This window comes from Nannobrachium achirus (assembly GCF_963921795.1).
Source record: "Nannobrachium achirus genome assembly, chromosome: 13".
NCBI classification, from domain to species: Eukaryota; Metazoa; Chordata; class Actinopteri; order Myctophiformes; family Myctophidae; genus Nannobrachium; species Nannobrachium achirus.
This window is the reverse complement of record NC_137833.1, coordinates 4,918,665-4,937,677: the sequence shown is the minus strand read 5'-3', so window position 1 is coordinate 4,937,677 and position 19,013 is coordinate 4,918,665. Positions and strand designations below refer to the sequence as shown.

Below are 19,013 nucleotides of genomic sequence, written 5' to 3'. Positions count from 1 at the left end.
CCGCGGGGGGGAAAAGCCATTCCGTCTAGTTGTCTAGTTCAGGGGTTCCCAGACTTCTTTGTCTCAGGGCACCCCATGAATATTTTTTTTATCCGAGGCTCCCCTACCTACACGTTGTGTGCTTATAGATCTGCTGTTTTCACTAGTTTTGTGCGACAGAGGTTTCTGCCTGACAGTAATGATATTTTAGTGATTATGTTGTGAGGAAAACGTTGAGATAATAGCCATTTTTGTTAGAACTGACTGAAAATAACTGTGTACTTCAAGTTTAAAATGATACTAAATATTCAAGTACTAAATAATAAATACTAAATATTCAATATCAAGTGTCCAAATAAATTCCAAATATTATCAAATGATCTCGCGAAGAAAAACGGAGAAGACAAGGAGCTCGTGTTTTGATGATGTAACCTCCTCTCTCTCTCTCTCTCTCTCTCTCTCTCTCTCTCTCTCTCTCTCTCTCTCTCTCTCTCCCCCCCCCCCCCCCCCCCCCAGCTGCCCTATGAGCTCCAGGACATGGTCAACAAACACATGCGCAGCGGCGGCACCCTGCCCGAGGACGGACCCCTGGCCCACCGCGACCCCGACACGCTGAGCCTGACGCCCTGCGACGTGGTGCCCACCTCGGTGATCGCCCGCGTCCTGGAGAAGCCCGAGCCCATGGTTCTCAACTCGGCGCAGTCGGGCACCGCCGCGGTGGGACGGCCCGTGGCCGAGGACGTGTTCGTGCACGTGGACATGACGGGACCCGACGCCGGTAGGTTGATTGGTTGATTGATTCGTTTATTTTCGTGTCCTGCACATTTAAGGTGGTTGCATACTGCACTGCGTGTTCTCGTTGCGTTTTGGAAATCCGAAATCCAAAAGCCAGGGAGAGAGAGAGGAAAGAGAGAGAGAGCAAGGGACTCAGTGCAACAGCTGCGAAAATCGAAAAAAATCAACCCCGGTCCGAAAATAAATACGAAACGGGCGGCAGTGTGCAAACGTGATTGACATAACGTGAGGTTGATTTTTTTTATTCACACACTCCGAAATTCACTCCGATATTCGGCCCGAAAAACGCAGCAGTGTGCAAAGACCTTTAGAGCTGTATTTTCGTCCATGCCTTACCGCTTATCCCTACGTTTCTACTATTATATCTCTGCTGTCGGGCCCAAACCTCCTAACTCCAAAATGTTCATTTTTGGGGAAATGAGCTCAAGTGGAGTTGGGAGGTTTTGACCCAAGGGCTTTTTACTACGGTACTACGGTTTACTATTATTTTAACCAACACACAGACGTAAAGGGTGTTCAATAGCACATATTTATGAAAAAAAGAGAGGGCCAATCGGGTGGAGTTAGCTGGTTTGGCGGAAAGTGTGGAGTTAGGTTTTGTCCCAAGCACTTTTTACTACTTTTCATTGGTTAAATATTATTTGAACCAACACACGTAAGGATGTTCAATAGCCCTGATTTATATAAAAAAAAAAGAACACAATTAAATCGTCAATTTCAATTATTATCTTATAGACCAATCATCATCTTAAACTTGTGTGTTCGTTGACAGTGCTGGCGAGGGGCTCCGCAGCAGGGCGAGGGGCCGCCGTGAGGGAGAACGGCGGTCACCGCTCTTCCGACCTCCAGAACGGGAACGCCGTGCGGCCGGACGGGGGGCTGCCGCCGCCGGCACCAGGGGGCAGTAGTAGCGGTAGCAGCGGCGGTGTGGAGGAGGCTAGCGGTGCTCCTACAGCCTCCTTTGAGAAGCTGAATCCGTACCCGACGCCGCCCGCCCCCCACGCCACGCCCCCCCACCACCACCACCCGCCCCACCCGCTGTACCCGGGTCACCGCAAGGTCATCGAGTTCTCCTCGGACGACAAGGTGAAGATCCCCAAGAACAGCCCCCTGCCCAACTGCACCTACGCCACCCGGCAGGTAAGACCCCCAGCCTGATTTCAGACTCGGCGCTGGAGCTTGAGTCTGACAAGCGATCTCAAAGGGGAGGGGATTGGTGGGAGGGGTTGTGTTGGACTGACGGACCCTCGCACGCCTGTTTCTGGCTGCCTGCGAGTCTGCAGAGTTCAGAGTGATTGTGTACATATAAGTTACGTAGGCTACTGTACTGTTGTTCTTAAGATTAAATACAAAAACAAACTATCAAAAAGTACACGGACCTGCCTGTGCATGCTTGTTTGAGCTGCACACCCGCACGTAACGTGCGCAAATGCGAGAATGAGTGCTCGCGTCGCGTACCATTCACATCGTCCGTTTCAGACGGAGGACTATTAACATATCAAAGATTAAAATAACGTCAGAGTGTTATCAGCGCGGATTAACATATGAATCAGACTGGATGCGGTTGATCCTCTCCTCTCCTCCTCCTCTGAACCCGCACTGGCTGGCTGTAAGCAGCTGAGTCTGTAAACCATTACACTTCCTACAGTTCTGTGCAGCAGTGACTACTAATAACCTTTTAGTTGTATATTATTACACACCTTCTGAAACACATTGGTGAAGACATTTCTTGGTAACGATTTACTTCGCAGATTGGTCAAATATCTTATAAAATCCCCTTATTATACTTTCGTACTCACCGTTCGGGAGCTGTAGTTCCAGACTCTACATAGCATTGGGAGATTGTGGACTAGTTGTCTGGCTACGCGAAACCCACAGACCTAGAAAAGTAGACGCCGGCTCTGGAGATCTGCTATTTTTTGGGTGAACTTTCCGCCACCAGGACAATTTATCACAATAAAATATCGTAAATCACAATTATTTTGGTCACAATAATCGTGACACGAAATTCGGCCCATCCCTACTCCGAGTCCTGACCTCTGACCTTTTTACTCCTCCAACAGGCCATCTCCCTCAGCCTGGTGACCTCCGACCCAGGCGGGGGCGCCACCTCCCTCCACGGCGGAGGCGGCGGCCACCAGGGCGGCGCCAACACCTCCAGCTCCTCCCCCTCGGACCACATGGCCTCCTTCCCCTCCCCCTCCTCCTCCTCCTCCTGCTCCTCGTCCGGAGGAGGCGAGGAGCGACGCGGCCATCGTGGCGCTCGTCGGCACGGCGACCGCGGACGCCATCTCCCGGACGACGACCGCGAGTCCCAGACGACCTCCTCCCCGCCGCCGTCGTCTGCCGCCGTGATGTCACAGCAGCAGGTATTAACAACATGTCTTCTAAGATCCTTACGCCGCGTTCACACAGTTAAAGGACAACTTTGTTTTTAGTTTTTTTTACAACAAGGGTTCATATTTTAGATTTTTGTATTTGGAGAAAAGAAAAGATGAGTGGATATTTCACTTTCAAAAAAACGTTTGGTCATTTTATCGTCTAATCAGGCTTTTATTTTAACACCCTGAATAGTTTTTAATTTGCTTGATTCAATATTTAGATATTTGATGTAAATGTTAATCAGGCCCTCCTCCTCCAGGGCTTTTCCCCACACACACCCATTGTAACTTCAAACTCCATTTTAACCATGATAGATTCATTAAAACATCCATTATTTTTTCTGGTGACTGATACTACCCTCCTAATACGTGAGCAGGCCGTGTTTTTCCGATAACTTTTTTTCGTTTATTTTTAATAAGTTATTGTATATATATATATTTTTTTTTTCATTAGAATTATTAAAAATAACTGAAAAATGTTATTGATGGAGTGGTTAAAATGGAGTTGGAAGTTACAATGGGTGTGTAGGGCCTGGAGGGCCGGATAACATTTACATCAAATATCTAAATATTGAATCAAGCAAATGAAAAACTGTTCAGGGTGTTCATAAAAGCCTGATTAGACGATAAAATGACCAACAGTTTTTTTGAATGTGAAATATCCCTTTAAAATGTTTTCATTTACCGCGTTCTATTGGTTTAGTGATTTTAGTATTTTGATTCCAGTGGGCGGGGCATGCGTACAAGTAGCTAAATATGTCTTTTTAGACACAATAAGCCGTCAATTTCTTTGTTACTATTTACACCAGCCCCCATAAGTCACATCTGCACATGAAAGTTTTTTTTTCTCTGTTTTCTGTTGCATGTTGACTTGCAAAGATAATATACCTAGTTTCCTGTAGGTGTCGTAGTTCAGGAACTTTCCTGTTAATCGTTGCCTCTTGTGGAATGCAACACGCACAGTTGTAAATGTTTATGCAAAAAATTGGATCGATACACAGTGGAAAGAACAGGTAAACGGTAAATTGGAACAATACCAACACAGTGTAAAGTAATAGTAAAGGTGATGAAACCACACCCTCGCCTGGACGATGATGCGTTCGTCCAGAGGCAAATTAACTCACTTTTTTTGGTGTAATTGAGGTCCAAAAACATGAAAGAAATGTCATAATTCGATGGCCAAAACGCAAAACCTCCTATCTGCAAATTTCATGATTTTTGGATTTCACTTGAAATCCAACAGGCTATGCTGCACATGCTCAGTCTGTCTGCAAGATCGTTCTGCCCCTCATTTTGCCAAAAATGTCATGTGACTAGAAATAAGTTAGGTTATAATGTTGAACACACATTTTCTTTTTCATTTTTCCCAACAAAGTGAATTTTTCAGATAGGAGGTTTTGCGTTTTGCGCCATCGATATGACCTTTAAAATCTAAAGTGACAAGACAGTTGCTTTCCAGGTCTTAACTCCAGTCTAACGACCTTGTGCTCATACAGACGCCTCCCGGAGGATGCCCCACCACCTTACTACACCACCTTACTACACCACCTTACTACAGCAGTGTTTCTCAACCACTGTGCCTGGGGACCTTTGTTGTGCCCCTGAGAAGGGTCAAGTGTGCCCCTTGAAACTGCTTGAAAGCCAGTATTGTATTTATCATTTTAAAAATGATTTAAACTAGTGAAAACAGCCGATCTACAAGCACACAACGCCTCGCGGTGCGAGGCGTTGTGTGCTTGTAGATCGTCTGTTTTCACTACTGTTGTGCGACAGCCTTGTATGATGAAGCAGGGCTTTACTTTGCGAAGAAACGTACACATTTGAAACTTGGAGATACAAGATACAAGTGACGATATTGACACTCCCGTATTATGTTGGTGTGCCCATGGATTCTTGGGACATGAAAAGTGTGCCCATGCAGAAAAAAGTTTGAGAAACACTGTACTCCAGTATAACGACCTTTGTGCTCCTACAGACGCCTCCCGGAGGATGCCCCACCACCTCCTTCTCCTCCTCGGCCACCTCCTGCTCCGAGGAGGAGGACCTGCTCCTGGCCAACTGGCAGAAGCTGTTTGTGGAGAAGGCTCCGGTGGCGGCCTCTCTGCACCACCGCACCTCCTTCTCCTCCTCCGGCCAGGAGGAGGCGCTGTTTGTGGAGAAGGCTCCTCCGGTGGTGGCGCCAGGCTCCTCCTCCCTGCACCACCGCTCCTCCTTCTCCTCGCAGTACCCCTGTTCCTCCTCCTCCGTCCAGGAGGAGGCGCTGTCGCCGCCGCTGGACGGTGGAAGGAGCTGGACCCACCACCAGGGCGGCGCCGACGCAGACTCCTCCTTCGACTCGAGGTGATAATTATGGTTTTGTATTGTTTTTTTGTCTCCCTGCCAGGCCAAAAAGGCATGTTTTGCACCCTGTCCGTCAGTCTTTCCCTGGACGGCTAATCTCTGGCACCGTTGGCACGATGTCAGCCAAACTGTGCGCGCTGCACGCACACTCCCTGTGCTTTCACATCGGTCTGTTTTAGAGCATGGCAGCGGACGTGGTTTACTGGTGCCACTAAAAATCTCTCATTCATTTTATTCAAATAATTTTACAAAATTATTTATAACAATTATGTTAAGCTCAGAACAAAGCCATCCACAATGTCAGTGAATCATGACCATAAAACCTTTGATCCTATATAAAAACATATTTTAACATATTATGTTCTTTTCACAGAAACAAAGGTTTTATGATTCACTGGATGACTTGGTTCAAGGCTTAAAATAATTGTTATGAATATTTTCGTGAAAGTCTGAGGAAATGTATGGGAGATTTTTTAGGGGCACCAGTAAACCACGCCCACTGCAATGCTCTATAGTGCCACCAGGAGGCGGAATTGTGCAAAACATTATGTTGGACAGTACTCCCACAGATATAAAAAGCTAGATACCTCCCCCGCCGCTGCAGTTCATTGGCGCGACTGGTCAAAAAGCGCTGGCGGAACTGGTGGAACTGGTGGAACTGCGGAAGGCACTCTGCCCCCTCCAATGGGAAAGAGGGAGTCTTGCCAGTCCTGCATCTGATTGGCCTACCGAGCATCCCATTCTGTGACGCACAAGGAAGCGTCCTTCAGAATTCCCAAGAGCCCCGCCTCAGAATTCCGGAGGCTTGCATAGAGTTATTGGGAGGCTTGCCAGCTCTCTTTTACCAACACCCCCCCCTAATCCCCCCCCCCCCCCCAACGGAGGGAGGTATCTAGCTTTTGAGCGGTGATAAACCGCTCCTAAGAGTGGCTGTGCGTGTGTCTGCCACTTTTCCTCAGCGTTTTGCCATAGCAATGTGTTTTCCTCAGCGTTTTGCCATAGCAATATGTGTGTGTGCGTAGCCATCTACTATTACATTTTTCTTAGAGCCGCATCCCACTTCCACGCCCATTTCGCCTCCACTTCAACTCATAGCTAGAGCAGATGTCGGTAGAGTGTAGGGAATAAAACCGCCCATAACTCTATCATTGGCCCCCCGTTGCCATGGTGAAATTTTTGAATTTTTTTTTTCTCCAAAAAATTTTTTTTCTCAAAAAAATTTTTTTTCTCAAAAATTTTTTTTTTCTCAAAAATGTTTTTTTTCTCAAATTTTTTTTTCTCAAAAATGTTTTTTTCCTCAATTTTTTTTTTTCTTTCTCAAATTTTTTTTTTCTTTCTCAAATTTTTTTTTCTCAAAAATCCTTTTTTTTCTCAAAATTTTTTTTTCTCAAAAAACTTTTTTTTTCTCAAAAAAACCATCAGATCGTGGCCACCCTGTACCTCAGGGATTTGTTTTCGACGAATATTTACTCCTATAGACGCAACGCGACGACCTAGAGGGGAGGCCGGCACAGCCGGCCGACCTTCTAGTACATATTACATCACCAATTATCTGTAGCCACTATCTGTAGCCACTTTTCCTCAGCGTTTTGCCATAGCAATGTGCGTGTGTGTGTAGCCTGTATTACATCACCAATTACCAATTGAAGACGTTATGCAAGCACGACCACCGCTCACTTCACATTAGGTGTGATTTTTTATATCTGTGAGTACTCCTACAGATTTTGTCCATTTTGAATGTGTTGTTAGTTTTCGTTAACTCTTAACGACCTTGCTCCGACTCCGCCCACAGGAGAGGAGGAGGCGTGTCCCCGGACAGAGAGGAGGAGGAGGAGAGGGGAGGAGGCGGGGTTTGGAGGTGTGGTTCCGGGCTCCTCCACCAGGGGTCTCCACCTCCCCCTCCTCCTGCTGCTCCTCCCACTCTGGAGCAGGAGCAGGAAGTGGGCGTGGCCTACGGCGAGAGGAGGGAGGAGTCTGAAGGAGAGGGAGAGATGGAGGAGGTAGGGATCTCGACAGTTAATCTAGAATCAATTCTTTGCCCTTCAGTTCAATTCTGTTTTATTTTATTTTCAGTTTCCTTGGACAGAAATAAAAAAATACACAATATATATATTATGTACTGTATATCAAAATCATAATTAGGGAGCAATCGTTTTTTATGAACGGCACCCCCTGGAGGAAAATAGGGAAGGGTCATGCTATTTTAATTTCAGTCCTAGGGAGGGTCTGCTGATTTCACTTTGATTTCAAGGGAGGGACATGAAATTTTTCAAAAGCAAATAATGGCTCCAGAGACAGGCACTTATGCAACCATTGTCAACAGCCTTCTGCTTCATTAAATGACAAACCCTGGGTGCCATCCCTAGAAATGCCCCACAGTCACTGCAGTTAGTGAATGAACTGAAGTTGCTGTGTTTATACTACAATGTATTTTCCTAAAACAATGGAGAGCTGTGTAAGGCAGCAACAATGGTTGTCAGAACTGTATCCCCCCTCCCTAAAGTAAAAAGTGAAATGGTGCTAAAATAATTGCACCATTATTTAGGTTAACGATCGCTCGTTGAAAATGCGCATTTGACCCAGATTTGACCACAGGCAATCAACAGCACAAAATGAATGGCAAAATGAATGAATGAAATGAATGGCAGCTGTTACATGTGTTGTGCACATGTGTCAACTGTTTTATCTGTAACCTAGATGTCAAATAACCTGTTCTCAACCTGTGAGAACTTCTCACCTTTTTTGTGATGTCCATGTTGACTTTTACATTAGCAGCAGTAGGCTACTCACTGTGTGTTACTTTAGTTTGGAGGGTGTGTTAGTTTATATTTGGAAATGTGTTTTTGGGATGAAGTGCAGCTGGGATCTCAATGCATTATATTAGCATATTCATTATTGTTCATTGCTGCTGCCGCCCGCACCCGTTTTTAACCCTAACAAATCCTAATAATTTACAGTAAAAAAAAAAAGAAAGAAAATTAATTTCGCAGTGCCCACCCAGAACTTGCTTCTCTGTTCTGTTCTCGCCACTGGTTAGGAATAACTAAGTTTAGGTTTTAGGCATAATTTTACTGTGGTAAATGTCATGTTGTAGGGGAGGGTCAATCTTTTTTATTTTAATGCTTGGGGAGGGTCACTGATTTTTCCCCCAATTGAGAGGGAGGGTCATTGCATTTTATAAAAGGGCTTATACATTTTCTCCAGTAACACCCCTCAATAAAAAAACGACCCCTCCCTTAGTTGTCCAAGACCCTGAAAAGGGAAGCATAAAGCGTGTCAAGCCCTACCCCAGGTAATCATCTTACATTTTGTATCCTTTTTTTATTTTATTGACTTATACAACTCTAAGCGCATCCATCTTCTGCACACTTTCTCTCTCTCACATTCACATTTATCCATTCAGTGAGTGTGAATTGTGTGTGTGTGTGTGTGTGTGTGTGTGTGTGTGTGTGTGTGTGTGTGTGTGTGTGTGTGTGTGTGTGTGTGTGTGTGTGTGTGTGTGTGTGTGTGTGTGTGTGTGTGTGTGTGTGTGTGTGTGTGTGTGTGTGTGTGTGTGTGTGTGTGTTAGCAAAAGTGAGCTTACCATCATCACAGTAATAATAATCACAGTAATCCTGGGCTTTTGGAGAGAAATGAGCACTGCAGAGGGGAGGTGTGTGTGTGTGGCGACGCCACAGGCATTGATGCCGAAATGGCAATGCCTATATGGTACACGCCTGGTCCAGTAGGCCACCAGGCTCCCCAGCTGAAATAATGTTATATACAATACTAGGGCTGTCACGATGATGACATTTTACATGACGATTAATTGTCACTCAAATTATTGCTATTAACAATTTAAGTGTGTTTGGCTAAAGTTCTCAGAATATGGACGTTAGGGTTCAAGTGGTTGCTCATAGATCCTGTGCGCTTGTAGATTTGCTATTTTCACTATTTTCTACCTAAAAAAAATATATATTGTGACAGCCCTATACAGTACATAAGGGCAATTGTGTTTCTGCACTCATTTCCAGTTTCTGACAAGAATTTACCTTTAGGTCCTTAAAATCAATTAATCAATATCGATAAGGCTATCAACTTTTAATGAATGATTTAATCGATGATAATAATTTGCATCCCTATAGGAGGAGGAGGAGGAGAGAGACGACGTCATCTCCGGGGAGTTTAGCTCCGCCTCCTCGTCCGCCCCGCCTTCGCCTCCCGGTCACCGTGGCGACGCCGGTCCTCCCCGGCACCAGAAGAATCCCAAGAGGATGGGGGTCCACCACCTCCTCCGTAAGGACAGCCTGACGCGAGCCCAGGAGCACGGGACGCTGCTGGACTGACCTTCATCATCACTGACCTCCTCCTCGTCCTCCTCAACGCACAGCTTGTTTGGCTGTCCAACCCGTGGGTCGGGGTCCCTGCCGATGATGATGATGATGGGGCCGTCATCCGCGAGGATGTTTGCAAGTGGGGGCCGGCCTCCGAAACCATTGGCGTAAAAACACTTGAGATCATATTCACTAGTGGTGGGCAAAACCCGTTCATTTCAGCGAACCAATCATTTCGTTCACGTTCTTCACGGTAATGATCCGTTCAAATGATTCGTTTCACGTCGTTCACTAACGCGATCGTCCCGTGAAAAAAAAAAAAACACTATCGCCGGAACGTTTTTTATTACGTCGCGTGTACGGGGTAGGGGGCGGGGGGTATGAACGAAAGCGTGAACGTTAACAGTTTAAGGCAGGGGTCTTCAACGTTTTCAGGCTAAGGACCCCTTAGCTGAGAGGGAGATGAAGCAGGGACCCCCCACTAGAGCCTATATATTGTATACAATTGTGTTGCAGATTTTCATCGACTTTCAAAGTATATTCAAAGATTTGCAGATTAATGTTCATGATTTTTCAAAAGATTGCAGATATACAAGCTCATAGCGCGGCACTATATCTGTGTTTTTGAATTAGCATAAGTTTAAAATAATGGTTAAAGTGGTTAAAGGTGATACACCATGCATTTAAAAAGTATTTATGTCATATTGTTTATGTCCCAAAAACGTTTTTTCAAAAGGTTTGAGGCTAAATTACCACTCCTGAATAGAGAGCCCCTCTCATTTTTGAATGGCTCTCAGAGCATTTTCAGCTGCAGTACCACCTTTGGCCTGAAAGGTTTTTTTGAAAAAAATCTTTTTTGAAAAAAAAAAAATCTTCAAAAACGGCCGATGATGACGTCATCATCGGCAGCAAATCTGGATAGCCTGTTTTGAGAATCCGTGGGATACTTTTAACCTTCGCCTTCTCAAAACCAGAGAAAGACACAACGGTCAGAAATGGGACTTTGTGAGGATAGAAGGTGCTAGTGGGACCCCAAAAAAAGGTTTTAAAATAGGAAAAGTGACATTTCATGGTGTATCACCTTTAAAATCTAAAAGTGACACCGATGCTTACCACTTACCAGGTCTAAATGGGTTAATAAGATATTTATGTTTTCCCCCCAAAAAAACGATAGATTGATTGTCACAAGACGGCGCCACGTTACCCGCTCTTGGCCGTGTGATTACTGTGGCACGGCGGTCGGTGCGTACGCTAGGGCAGGGGTCTTCAACAGGGGGTCCGGGACCCCTAGGGGGTCCTCAGAGTCACTACAGGGAGGTCCTTCAAATCTTTGTGTGATAGAAACCTTTTTTCTCTTTTATATGAACCACTTGAACCCTAACGTCCATATTCTGAGAACTTTAGCCAAAAATAGCAGATCTACAAGCTCACAACGCCTCGCACTGCGAGGCGTTGTGAGCTTGTAGATCTGCTATTTTCGGCAAAGAGTTTTGGTGTAGAGGGGGGAAAAAGAGCAGACCAAGTACAGAGTGAAAGGTCAAGTTTATTAAGTATTGACGGTTCAAGTGGTGAAACATTTTGACATGAATCCAAAATACACTGATGATTGTGTTGTCAAACTAAGAAACTATATGGAATCTGGGGGGTCCCTGCTTCATCTCTGTCTCAGAGCTTAGGGGGTCCTTGGCCTGAAAACGTTGAAGACCCCTGCGCTAGGGATTTAACCTTCATCACGCCGCTGCGTTCGTCAGGAGTCGCTGCCTGGCTCTTAATTTATTAATTCTCTGCTCTCTCATTGGTCACTGTGATCCTGTTTTTAGTTTTTCTTCCCGTAACGCCGGTCAGAACACACCCATCCAGGATATAGCCATAATGTATGGACACTGTGTGCGTGCGTGCGTGTGTTTGAATCAGTCAGTAAAGCCCTTTGCACACAGGCGCGTTTAACCGCACGGATAAAACGGACAATATAATTTTTTGAAAAGAAAACAATGATTCTCTATGACTTCATGCACACCGGCTCCGAATTAGCCGTGCGACGAGTGGCTGCCGCCGTGCGTTCTTTTCTCGAGCGAACCCAGTTCGATTTGTGCGTCTTGTCGCATGCGGTAAAAAACTCATCACTCCTTTTATGACTCCTTTTTGGATCCGCAGCGCCGATTCCGCACAGCATTGCACACCAAATCCAATGCGTTTTATTCATGCAGCAAACGAAAAAAACGCAACTGTCCTGTGTGCAAAGGGCTTAAGTACGGTAAAAACGAAAGAAAACGTAAGAGATCATTGTTGAGACTCCTTGCACTACGATATGTAATGTACATAGATATACTATATTCTACAAATCACACACGCACACACACATACAGTACATACAGTACATACACGGTGCACACTGACTTTCACTGGCATTTTCATTTAGTATTTCCTTGTCATGTCATGTATTTTTATTACTATCGTTAATATTTAATCGCCCGCTTGGATTTTCTTTTGCCGTCAAATCACACGTGAACCTGCTGAGGCGGCTCACTGATTAAACCCATTCAGAACGGGTACACATTATTGTGTATCATTATTGTATGCTTTAACTATTGAAAAATAGCAGATCTACAAGCTCACAGCGTGGCACCGAGTGCCGCGCTGCAAGCTTGTAGATCTGCTATTTTTGAAAAATCTTGAAAATTTGAATTTTGACCCGATTCTATAATTGTCTTTTGAATCCTTCTAAGGTTTTTTGAAAAACCTATGTTTCTATGTCAGCAATCTGGCCAGCCATCGTCAAAGAAAAGGTCCTTTTCACTTAACTGGAGCTCAGCTAGTCTGTTCTTGAGAGACTACTATGTCAGTGGTTCTCAAACCTTTTCATGTGAAGGACCCCCAAAATGGCCACAGACCCCCATCTCAAAATATTTCGTTCCAGGGACCACCCAGAAGCAAAATTTGACGTTCGCTTTGAAAATACATATATTCAAAGATTTGCACACATTTTCACGCCTTTTTTTCCAAAAAATAGCAGACCTACAAGCTCGCAGCGCGGCACTCGGTGCCGCGCTGCGAGCTTGTATATCTGCTATTTTTCACTGGTTAAAGCATTCAATAATTCTAGGCCTAAATGGGTGAAGTCTTATAAAATACAGACGCGTTAATCCAACCATCGCACCATCCATGACTCCTCCTTGTTTTTGTTCTATTGTTTACGGGACTTCCTGATCCTGTTTATTATTAACCGCTTGTTGATTGGCTGTTGTCAGACAGAAATCTTCTGGATCTACGAGCTCACAACACTTTGTGAGCTTGTAGATCAGCTATTTTCACCATTTTAAGGTAAGATGGCGGATGTTGTTGTTTGAAACAGATCACTATGGCAACCAGAGACAAACAACACCGTCTGTCTGTCTGTCTGTCTGTCTGTCTGTCTGTCTGTCTTACGCAGTCAAACATAACCGTCTACCCTTTTAATTGATTAATTGATTGATTGATTGATTGAATACTATATTAACAATATTTTTAACAGTACAAGTTATGCAGTCAAAAGTTAAGATAACACAAAAAAGACTGTTGCCATTTGCAACCCTAAAGGCCTCTCCATACTTCGACCGAAATGTTCGGTGAGTTGTGTTTTCCGACGTGCAAATTTCCGAACTCTCGTTCGGTCCAATGCTTTTCAGAAGTCCCGAGGGATATAATTTTATGGTAGAAAAGGACCTTTTGACCGAAAACGGCGGTTTCGGTCAAAGTATGGAACGGCCTTAACCCCTAGAACCCTAAAAGAAATTCTCCCGGGCTCCAAAAAACATCTTACAAAACACAGATCCTTTCCAGGTCTTAAACAAACCACTGAAACTCCGTACACTTTTGCTGTACGTCACATAATAGCGGAAAAGATCACGTCTCGTACATGTGCCGTTTTCACCCAGCGTTTGCCTATATTTTTCACAGAAGCGTTCGCCAGCGTTCACCGAATGTTCACCGATTGTTTCGTCTATTTTTTCTTTTTTTTCTTCTTCAGAATGTTCACCTTTTTCGACGAATGTTCGCTGTACTGAATGTTCTGCTATCATGACTGTAGGGCACAGGTTCCCAGCGGCCCACCGGTCAGATGGGTGGTCCGTGGATGGGTGGTCCCTGGATGGGTGGTCCCTGGATGGGTGGTCGGTGGATGGGTGGTCCGTGGATGGGTGGTCCGTGGATGGGTGGTCCGTGGATGGGTGGTCCGCGGATGGGTGGTCCGTGGATGGGTGGTCCGTGGATGGGTGAGCCCCGAACTCTGATCCAGAAAACCTGGAGAACCGCTGCCCCCTAGTGTTAAACGCGGACTACTGCTACTTCTTTGACAAGCCCCCGCAGGGTAAAAAATGTATTGATTAGTGTTGATAAGTCTAATTGTATCGATAGCCTTTTTTGACCTCTCTAGATGGGTTTGGAGATCTGTTGACGTGAAATATAATCATCATGCCGTTATGAATCACTGCTTGTCTACACTTGTTTTGTTAATTTAAGTAACGAGTTTGTTTTTGTTTGTTGCTGAAAATCGTGTAATTTCTGTAACGGCTTCAAAAGTGACACGATCTTTGAGTTTTCTTTGGTTTTTTTTCTGTTTTGAAATGTCTATGTTTTACATTTCGATAATGTTGACAATTTAAGGTACTTACACACCTGGTGGCTTTTTTTGAACGGTATTTGCCCGAAAAGCAACGTAATTCTTAAAGGAGTAGTTCACCCCCAAAATGACTTCTTTTCTATTGATTACTCTTGCCATGGAGAGTAGAGTTCAATAAGATTTTTTGTTTTTTGTCACATTCCTAAGACAAAAATTAGTAAATAGTAAATTTACCCCCATTGATTCCGGATGGGGACCCGTTTCGAAACGGGTCCCCATCCGGAACGAATGGGGGTAAATTTATTGTTATCAAATTTTTGTCTTAGGAATGCAACAAAAAACAAAAAATATTATTGAACTCTAGTCTCCATGGCATGAGTAATCAATAGAAAAAAAGTCATTTTGGGGGTGAACTACTCCTTTAAGGTCTATTTTCAGAGCCAATAAAGGCAATTAAGGCATTAACCTTGTAAGAGTGAGGCGTCAACTATATCAAATAGTTACGGTGCAAAGTGCTAGTGTAGGCAGTTTACGTATGGTTTGACACGCTCCCCTGGTGTGTAAAGACAGGTGTTGCTATCTCATACTGTCTCACTAGTTTGACATCCCACCACGTTCCATCTCACTCGTCACAGGATGCTGTCGTGTGGTGAAAATAGCCAACGCGTGCAGATGTTTTAGCTCAGGGGTCTTCAACAGGGGGTCCGGGACCCCTAGGGGGTCCTCAGAGTTACTACAGGGTTTCCTCCAAATCTTTGTGTGATAGAAACGGTTTTCTCCTTTTTTTTATATGAACTACTGGAACCCTAGCGTCCATATTTGGAGAACTTAAGCCGAAAATAGACGATCTACAAGCTCACAACGCCTCGCAGCGAGCTTGTAGATCGTCTATTTTCGGCAAAGCTTTGGGGTAGAGGGGGAGAAAGTGCAGACTAAGTACAGGGTAAAAGGTCAAGTTTCTCAAGTATTGACGGTTAAAGTGGTTAAATATCTGAAAACACAAATTGACATGAATCCAAAATACATACTACTGATGATCGCGCTGTCAAACAATGGAACTATATGGAATCTATGAAAAGGTTGTGGGGGTCCCTGCTTCATCTCTCTCTCTCAACTAAGGGGTCCTTGGCCTGAAAACGTTGAAGACCCCTGTTTTAGCTATTTTCATCGCGTGACAATTGTCGTATGGCGAAGCATAAATCGGGCTTAACTAACTACTCTCTGTATAATTGCCTTGCTCACGTCGCTCTCTGATTTGCCTCTCTTTAGCCCCGCCCCCCACTGATTGACAGCTCTCAATGTAGATGGGAACGTATTGGATGTGTGTAATGGGCGGAGTCATAAGGTCAGACAGAGTGCAAATGGAACCCGATGGATTTCGTACTCCCTCACTTAATATCAGTCTTATGAAATGTTTTTTCTTTGTTTTACGTCGTCTTAAAGTAGTCATCCAGACCAAAACACATATAGGGTTAAATCTGTCTTTTATCATACCCCTTTATACCTGCTTTAGTCGATTTTTTTCATAGCTGCCCCTTTTGCTAGATTTCGGCTGCCCCTGTTGCTAGATTTTGCGGGCCCTCTCATAACTAACAGAGTGTATAGCCTTTATACTAGTGCGGTTATTTCTTCAGCTTCAAAGTTAGTATTTTTTTATTGGATTGTGTTTACACAACGTCCTGAGACCAACCAAACCGCTGTTTTGACCTCACAGGCACCCTTACTTGTCAAACGGCTTCTGCTCTGCACCAGAGCAGGGAGAGGAGAGGCTAGAAAGGGAGGGGAGGGAGGGGTCGGTTTGACAAGTAAGGGTGCCTGTGAGGTCAAAACAGCGGTGTGGTTGGTCTCAGGACGCTGTGTAAACACAATCCAATAAAAAAATACTAACTTTGAAGCTGAAGAAATAACCGCACTAGTATAAAGGCTATACACTCTGTTAGTTATGAGAGGGCCCGCGAAATCTAGCAACAGGGGCAGCCGAAATCTAGCAACAGGGGCAGCTATGAAAAAAATGGAATAAAGCAGGTATAAAGGGGTATGATAAAAGACAGATTTAACCCTATATGTGTTTTGGTCTGGATGACTCCTTTAAACCCAAACCGTTCTCTGAGTAAAATGTAAGAACATGCACTCAATCTTTTGTTTCTTGACATAATGGTCAAACTATTTTAAGAAAACTACTAATGTTGCATAAGTATCGCGTTCTACGCCGATGACAACGTCATCCTGCAGCCGATTTTCATTGGTCCTCCATTAGAGTCTATAATGGAGGCCTTGGTGGTGGTGTTGTCTAATAATTAGACGAGGCTTGGACGACGTCTTCTCCAAGATCTTTACAGTCTTTTTTTCTCATCCCTCCTCTGCCTGGGGTGAATCTGCGTGATACTGGCTAGCTTGCTAGCTAATAGACTCGCTGATTAATTTAAGTAGCTGATTGGCCAGAACAAGCAATGCATGCTGGGATCTTGAGTCGTTATTACTTCATTTTTCTTTTTAAACGAGTTAGTGGCTTTAAATGAGAAAGAACGATGAAACTGAACAAGTTAATGGTTTAAATTACAAAGAACAATGAAACTAAATTACCTAATTGTTTAAAGTGGACACAACACTTGACACTAAAGCGGAGCACACACTGGACGCGAACGGCTGCGCAGCGTCGCGTCGCGGTATCGACGCACATGAAGTGCCGCACGGTAATCCCAACTGGATGCGGCGCGCTGCCACCATAGGCTGCCACACAGCACATCCATTTTCCCGGTGGGGAGAACCATGGGAGAACATGTTCAACGCGCGGCAACGCTGGAAAAATAGAACAGTGGCGTATCGGCGCGGGAGGCGAGGCGCCAGAGCCGCGACTGCGCACGTCTGACGCCGCCGGTGTGGGTCAGTTCATTGAAAATAATGGGGCCGTATGTTTTGACGCGGCGCCTCCGCGCCGCCTCCGCGTCCAGTGTGTGTTCCCCTTAAACGAGTTAATTGTTTAAAATAGAACAATGAAACTGAAGGAGTTCATGGTTTAAGCTGTCGTGTAAAATCTCTGCTTTAACGAGTAACGGCCTCGTTACAGTATGGTCTCATTACACTTTGTCCTGTGTGAAACACAGTTCAATATTATTATTATGATAGATTACCTGCCAACATCCCATAATGCTCAGTGGAATTCAACCCTCTGCCTTTAATTCTTAATGCAGTAGTCAAAAATAGGTCGTCATGGTTACGCACGCATGGGAGGGGTGTTGCTATGGTTACGGATGGGGCAGGGCATGTACCTTTTTAAATATTTCATAATTCTCATCAGATGAAGTGAAGACGCAGCGATGGAGAGAATACAAAAGAATGGAAGAAAGTGTGTGTGTGTGCGTGTGTGTCTCAGTGTTTCTTTCATCAGTGTAATTGAGACGGAAGGTCACCTGCACGCACGCGCACACACACACACACACACACACTCTCTGACCTTACAGTTGAATGGGTTCATTACCGTGTGTGTGTGTGTGTGTGTGTGCGCGCACGCGCAGTGGTTTTAATTGACCTAAATGAATAATAAGAGCCAAACTACCGTCATCCTTGACCATATCATATTTTATATACAGTATGAACGTGTGATTATAGCGCACACATTAACATCAAACAGACATGTAAATTAAGAGTAATTTACATTTTGTCTGGCACTACTTCAAAAGTATGGGAAATACAGTGTTTTGCGAATGGAGATCAACACTCATTGCTGAAAATAACATCCTTACCACAAACTAGAGCTCTTTAACACATATGGTGCCAACCCCGAGTTTCCCGAGTTTGTATTGGTACTAGTGCTGTGCCAACCCCGAGTTTCTCGAGTTTGGGCCGTTTTTGAAAAAAAAAAAAATTTTTTTTTCAAAATTTCTTTTTTCAAATTTTTTTTTTGGACCTCCAGAAATGTATTAGGCATGATCGCGATCGCGAAATTGCATGTTTAACCCCCACACCAACCCATTCTTTCAAACATGGCAGCCATGTTTGTTTACATCTGAAGAAAACATAATGGCCTATAAATCATGAATGCCTGAACGGATTTCCAAGCGGATTTTTTTGTTTGAAAGCTGTGAACAGCCTGCACACACGTGGTGCATCATCTAGGCATGGGCGTGCACTTTTTACACAATTGCGCAATTACATGGAAGTCTATGGTAACCATGGCAACGTGGCCCATTGAAGAGAAAAAATCATGGCTACATAAGTGTTAAGAACGCTAATACAACCTTCATTTCAAACAAAAGCTCCTATTAACTCATCTGCTGCTATTTAACAATACCTTCGTACTCCCACCTGCCATAAGTCTCCATAGACTTCCATGTAATTCATAGTGCACGGATCATGCACACCCATGCCTAGATCATGCACCACGTGTGTCCACATTGCTCACAGCTTTCAAACAAAAAAATCCGAATGGAAATCCGTTCAGGCATTCATGAGATAACAGCCATTATGTTTTCCTAAAATGTAAACAAAGATGGCTGCCATGCTTGAAAGATGGGGTTGCTATGGAGGTTAAACATGCGATTTCGCGATTGCTATCATGCCTACAACATTTTTTGGGGTCAAAATAAAAAAAAAAAAAAAAAAAAAAAA

At 44.4% G+C, this 19,013-nt stretch overlaps 1 protein-coding gene across 1 annotated transcript in view; it reads left to right on the top strand.

Moving 5' to 3' along the window:
- The window catches only part of tjap1 (tight junction associated protein 1 (peripheral)), a 63,281-nt gene extending 52,630 nt beyond the window's left edge, over positions 1 to 10,651 (top strand). The window contains exons 10-15 of the mRNA XM_080740083.1: positions 496 to 757; positions 1,547 to 1,914; positions 2,838 to 3,143; positions 5,131 to 5,495; positions 7,288 to 7,495; positions 9,620 to 10,651. Of these exons, the coding sequence (XP_080596209.1) occupies positions 496 to 757; positions 1,547 to 1,914; positions 2,838 to 3,143; positions 5,131 to 5,495; positions 7,288 to 7,495; positions 9,620 to 9,820 (1,710 nt within the window). The 3' untranslated portion in view covers positions 9,821 to 10,651. The remainder of the gene's footprint in view (positions 1 to 495; positions 758 to 1,546; positions 1,915 to 2,837; positions 3,144 to 5,130; positions 5,496 to 7,287; positions 7,496 to 9,619) is intronic.
- Positions 10,652 to 19,013: the final 8,362 nt, after the last annotated feature.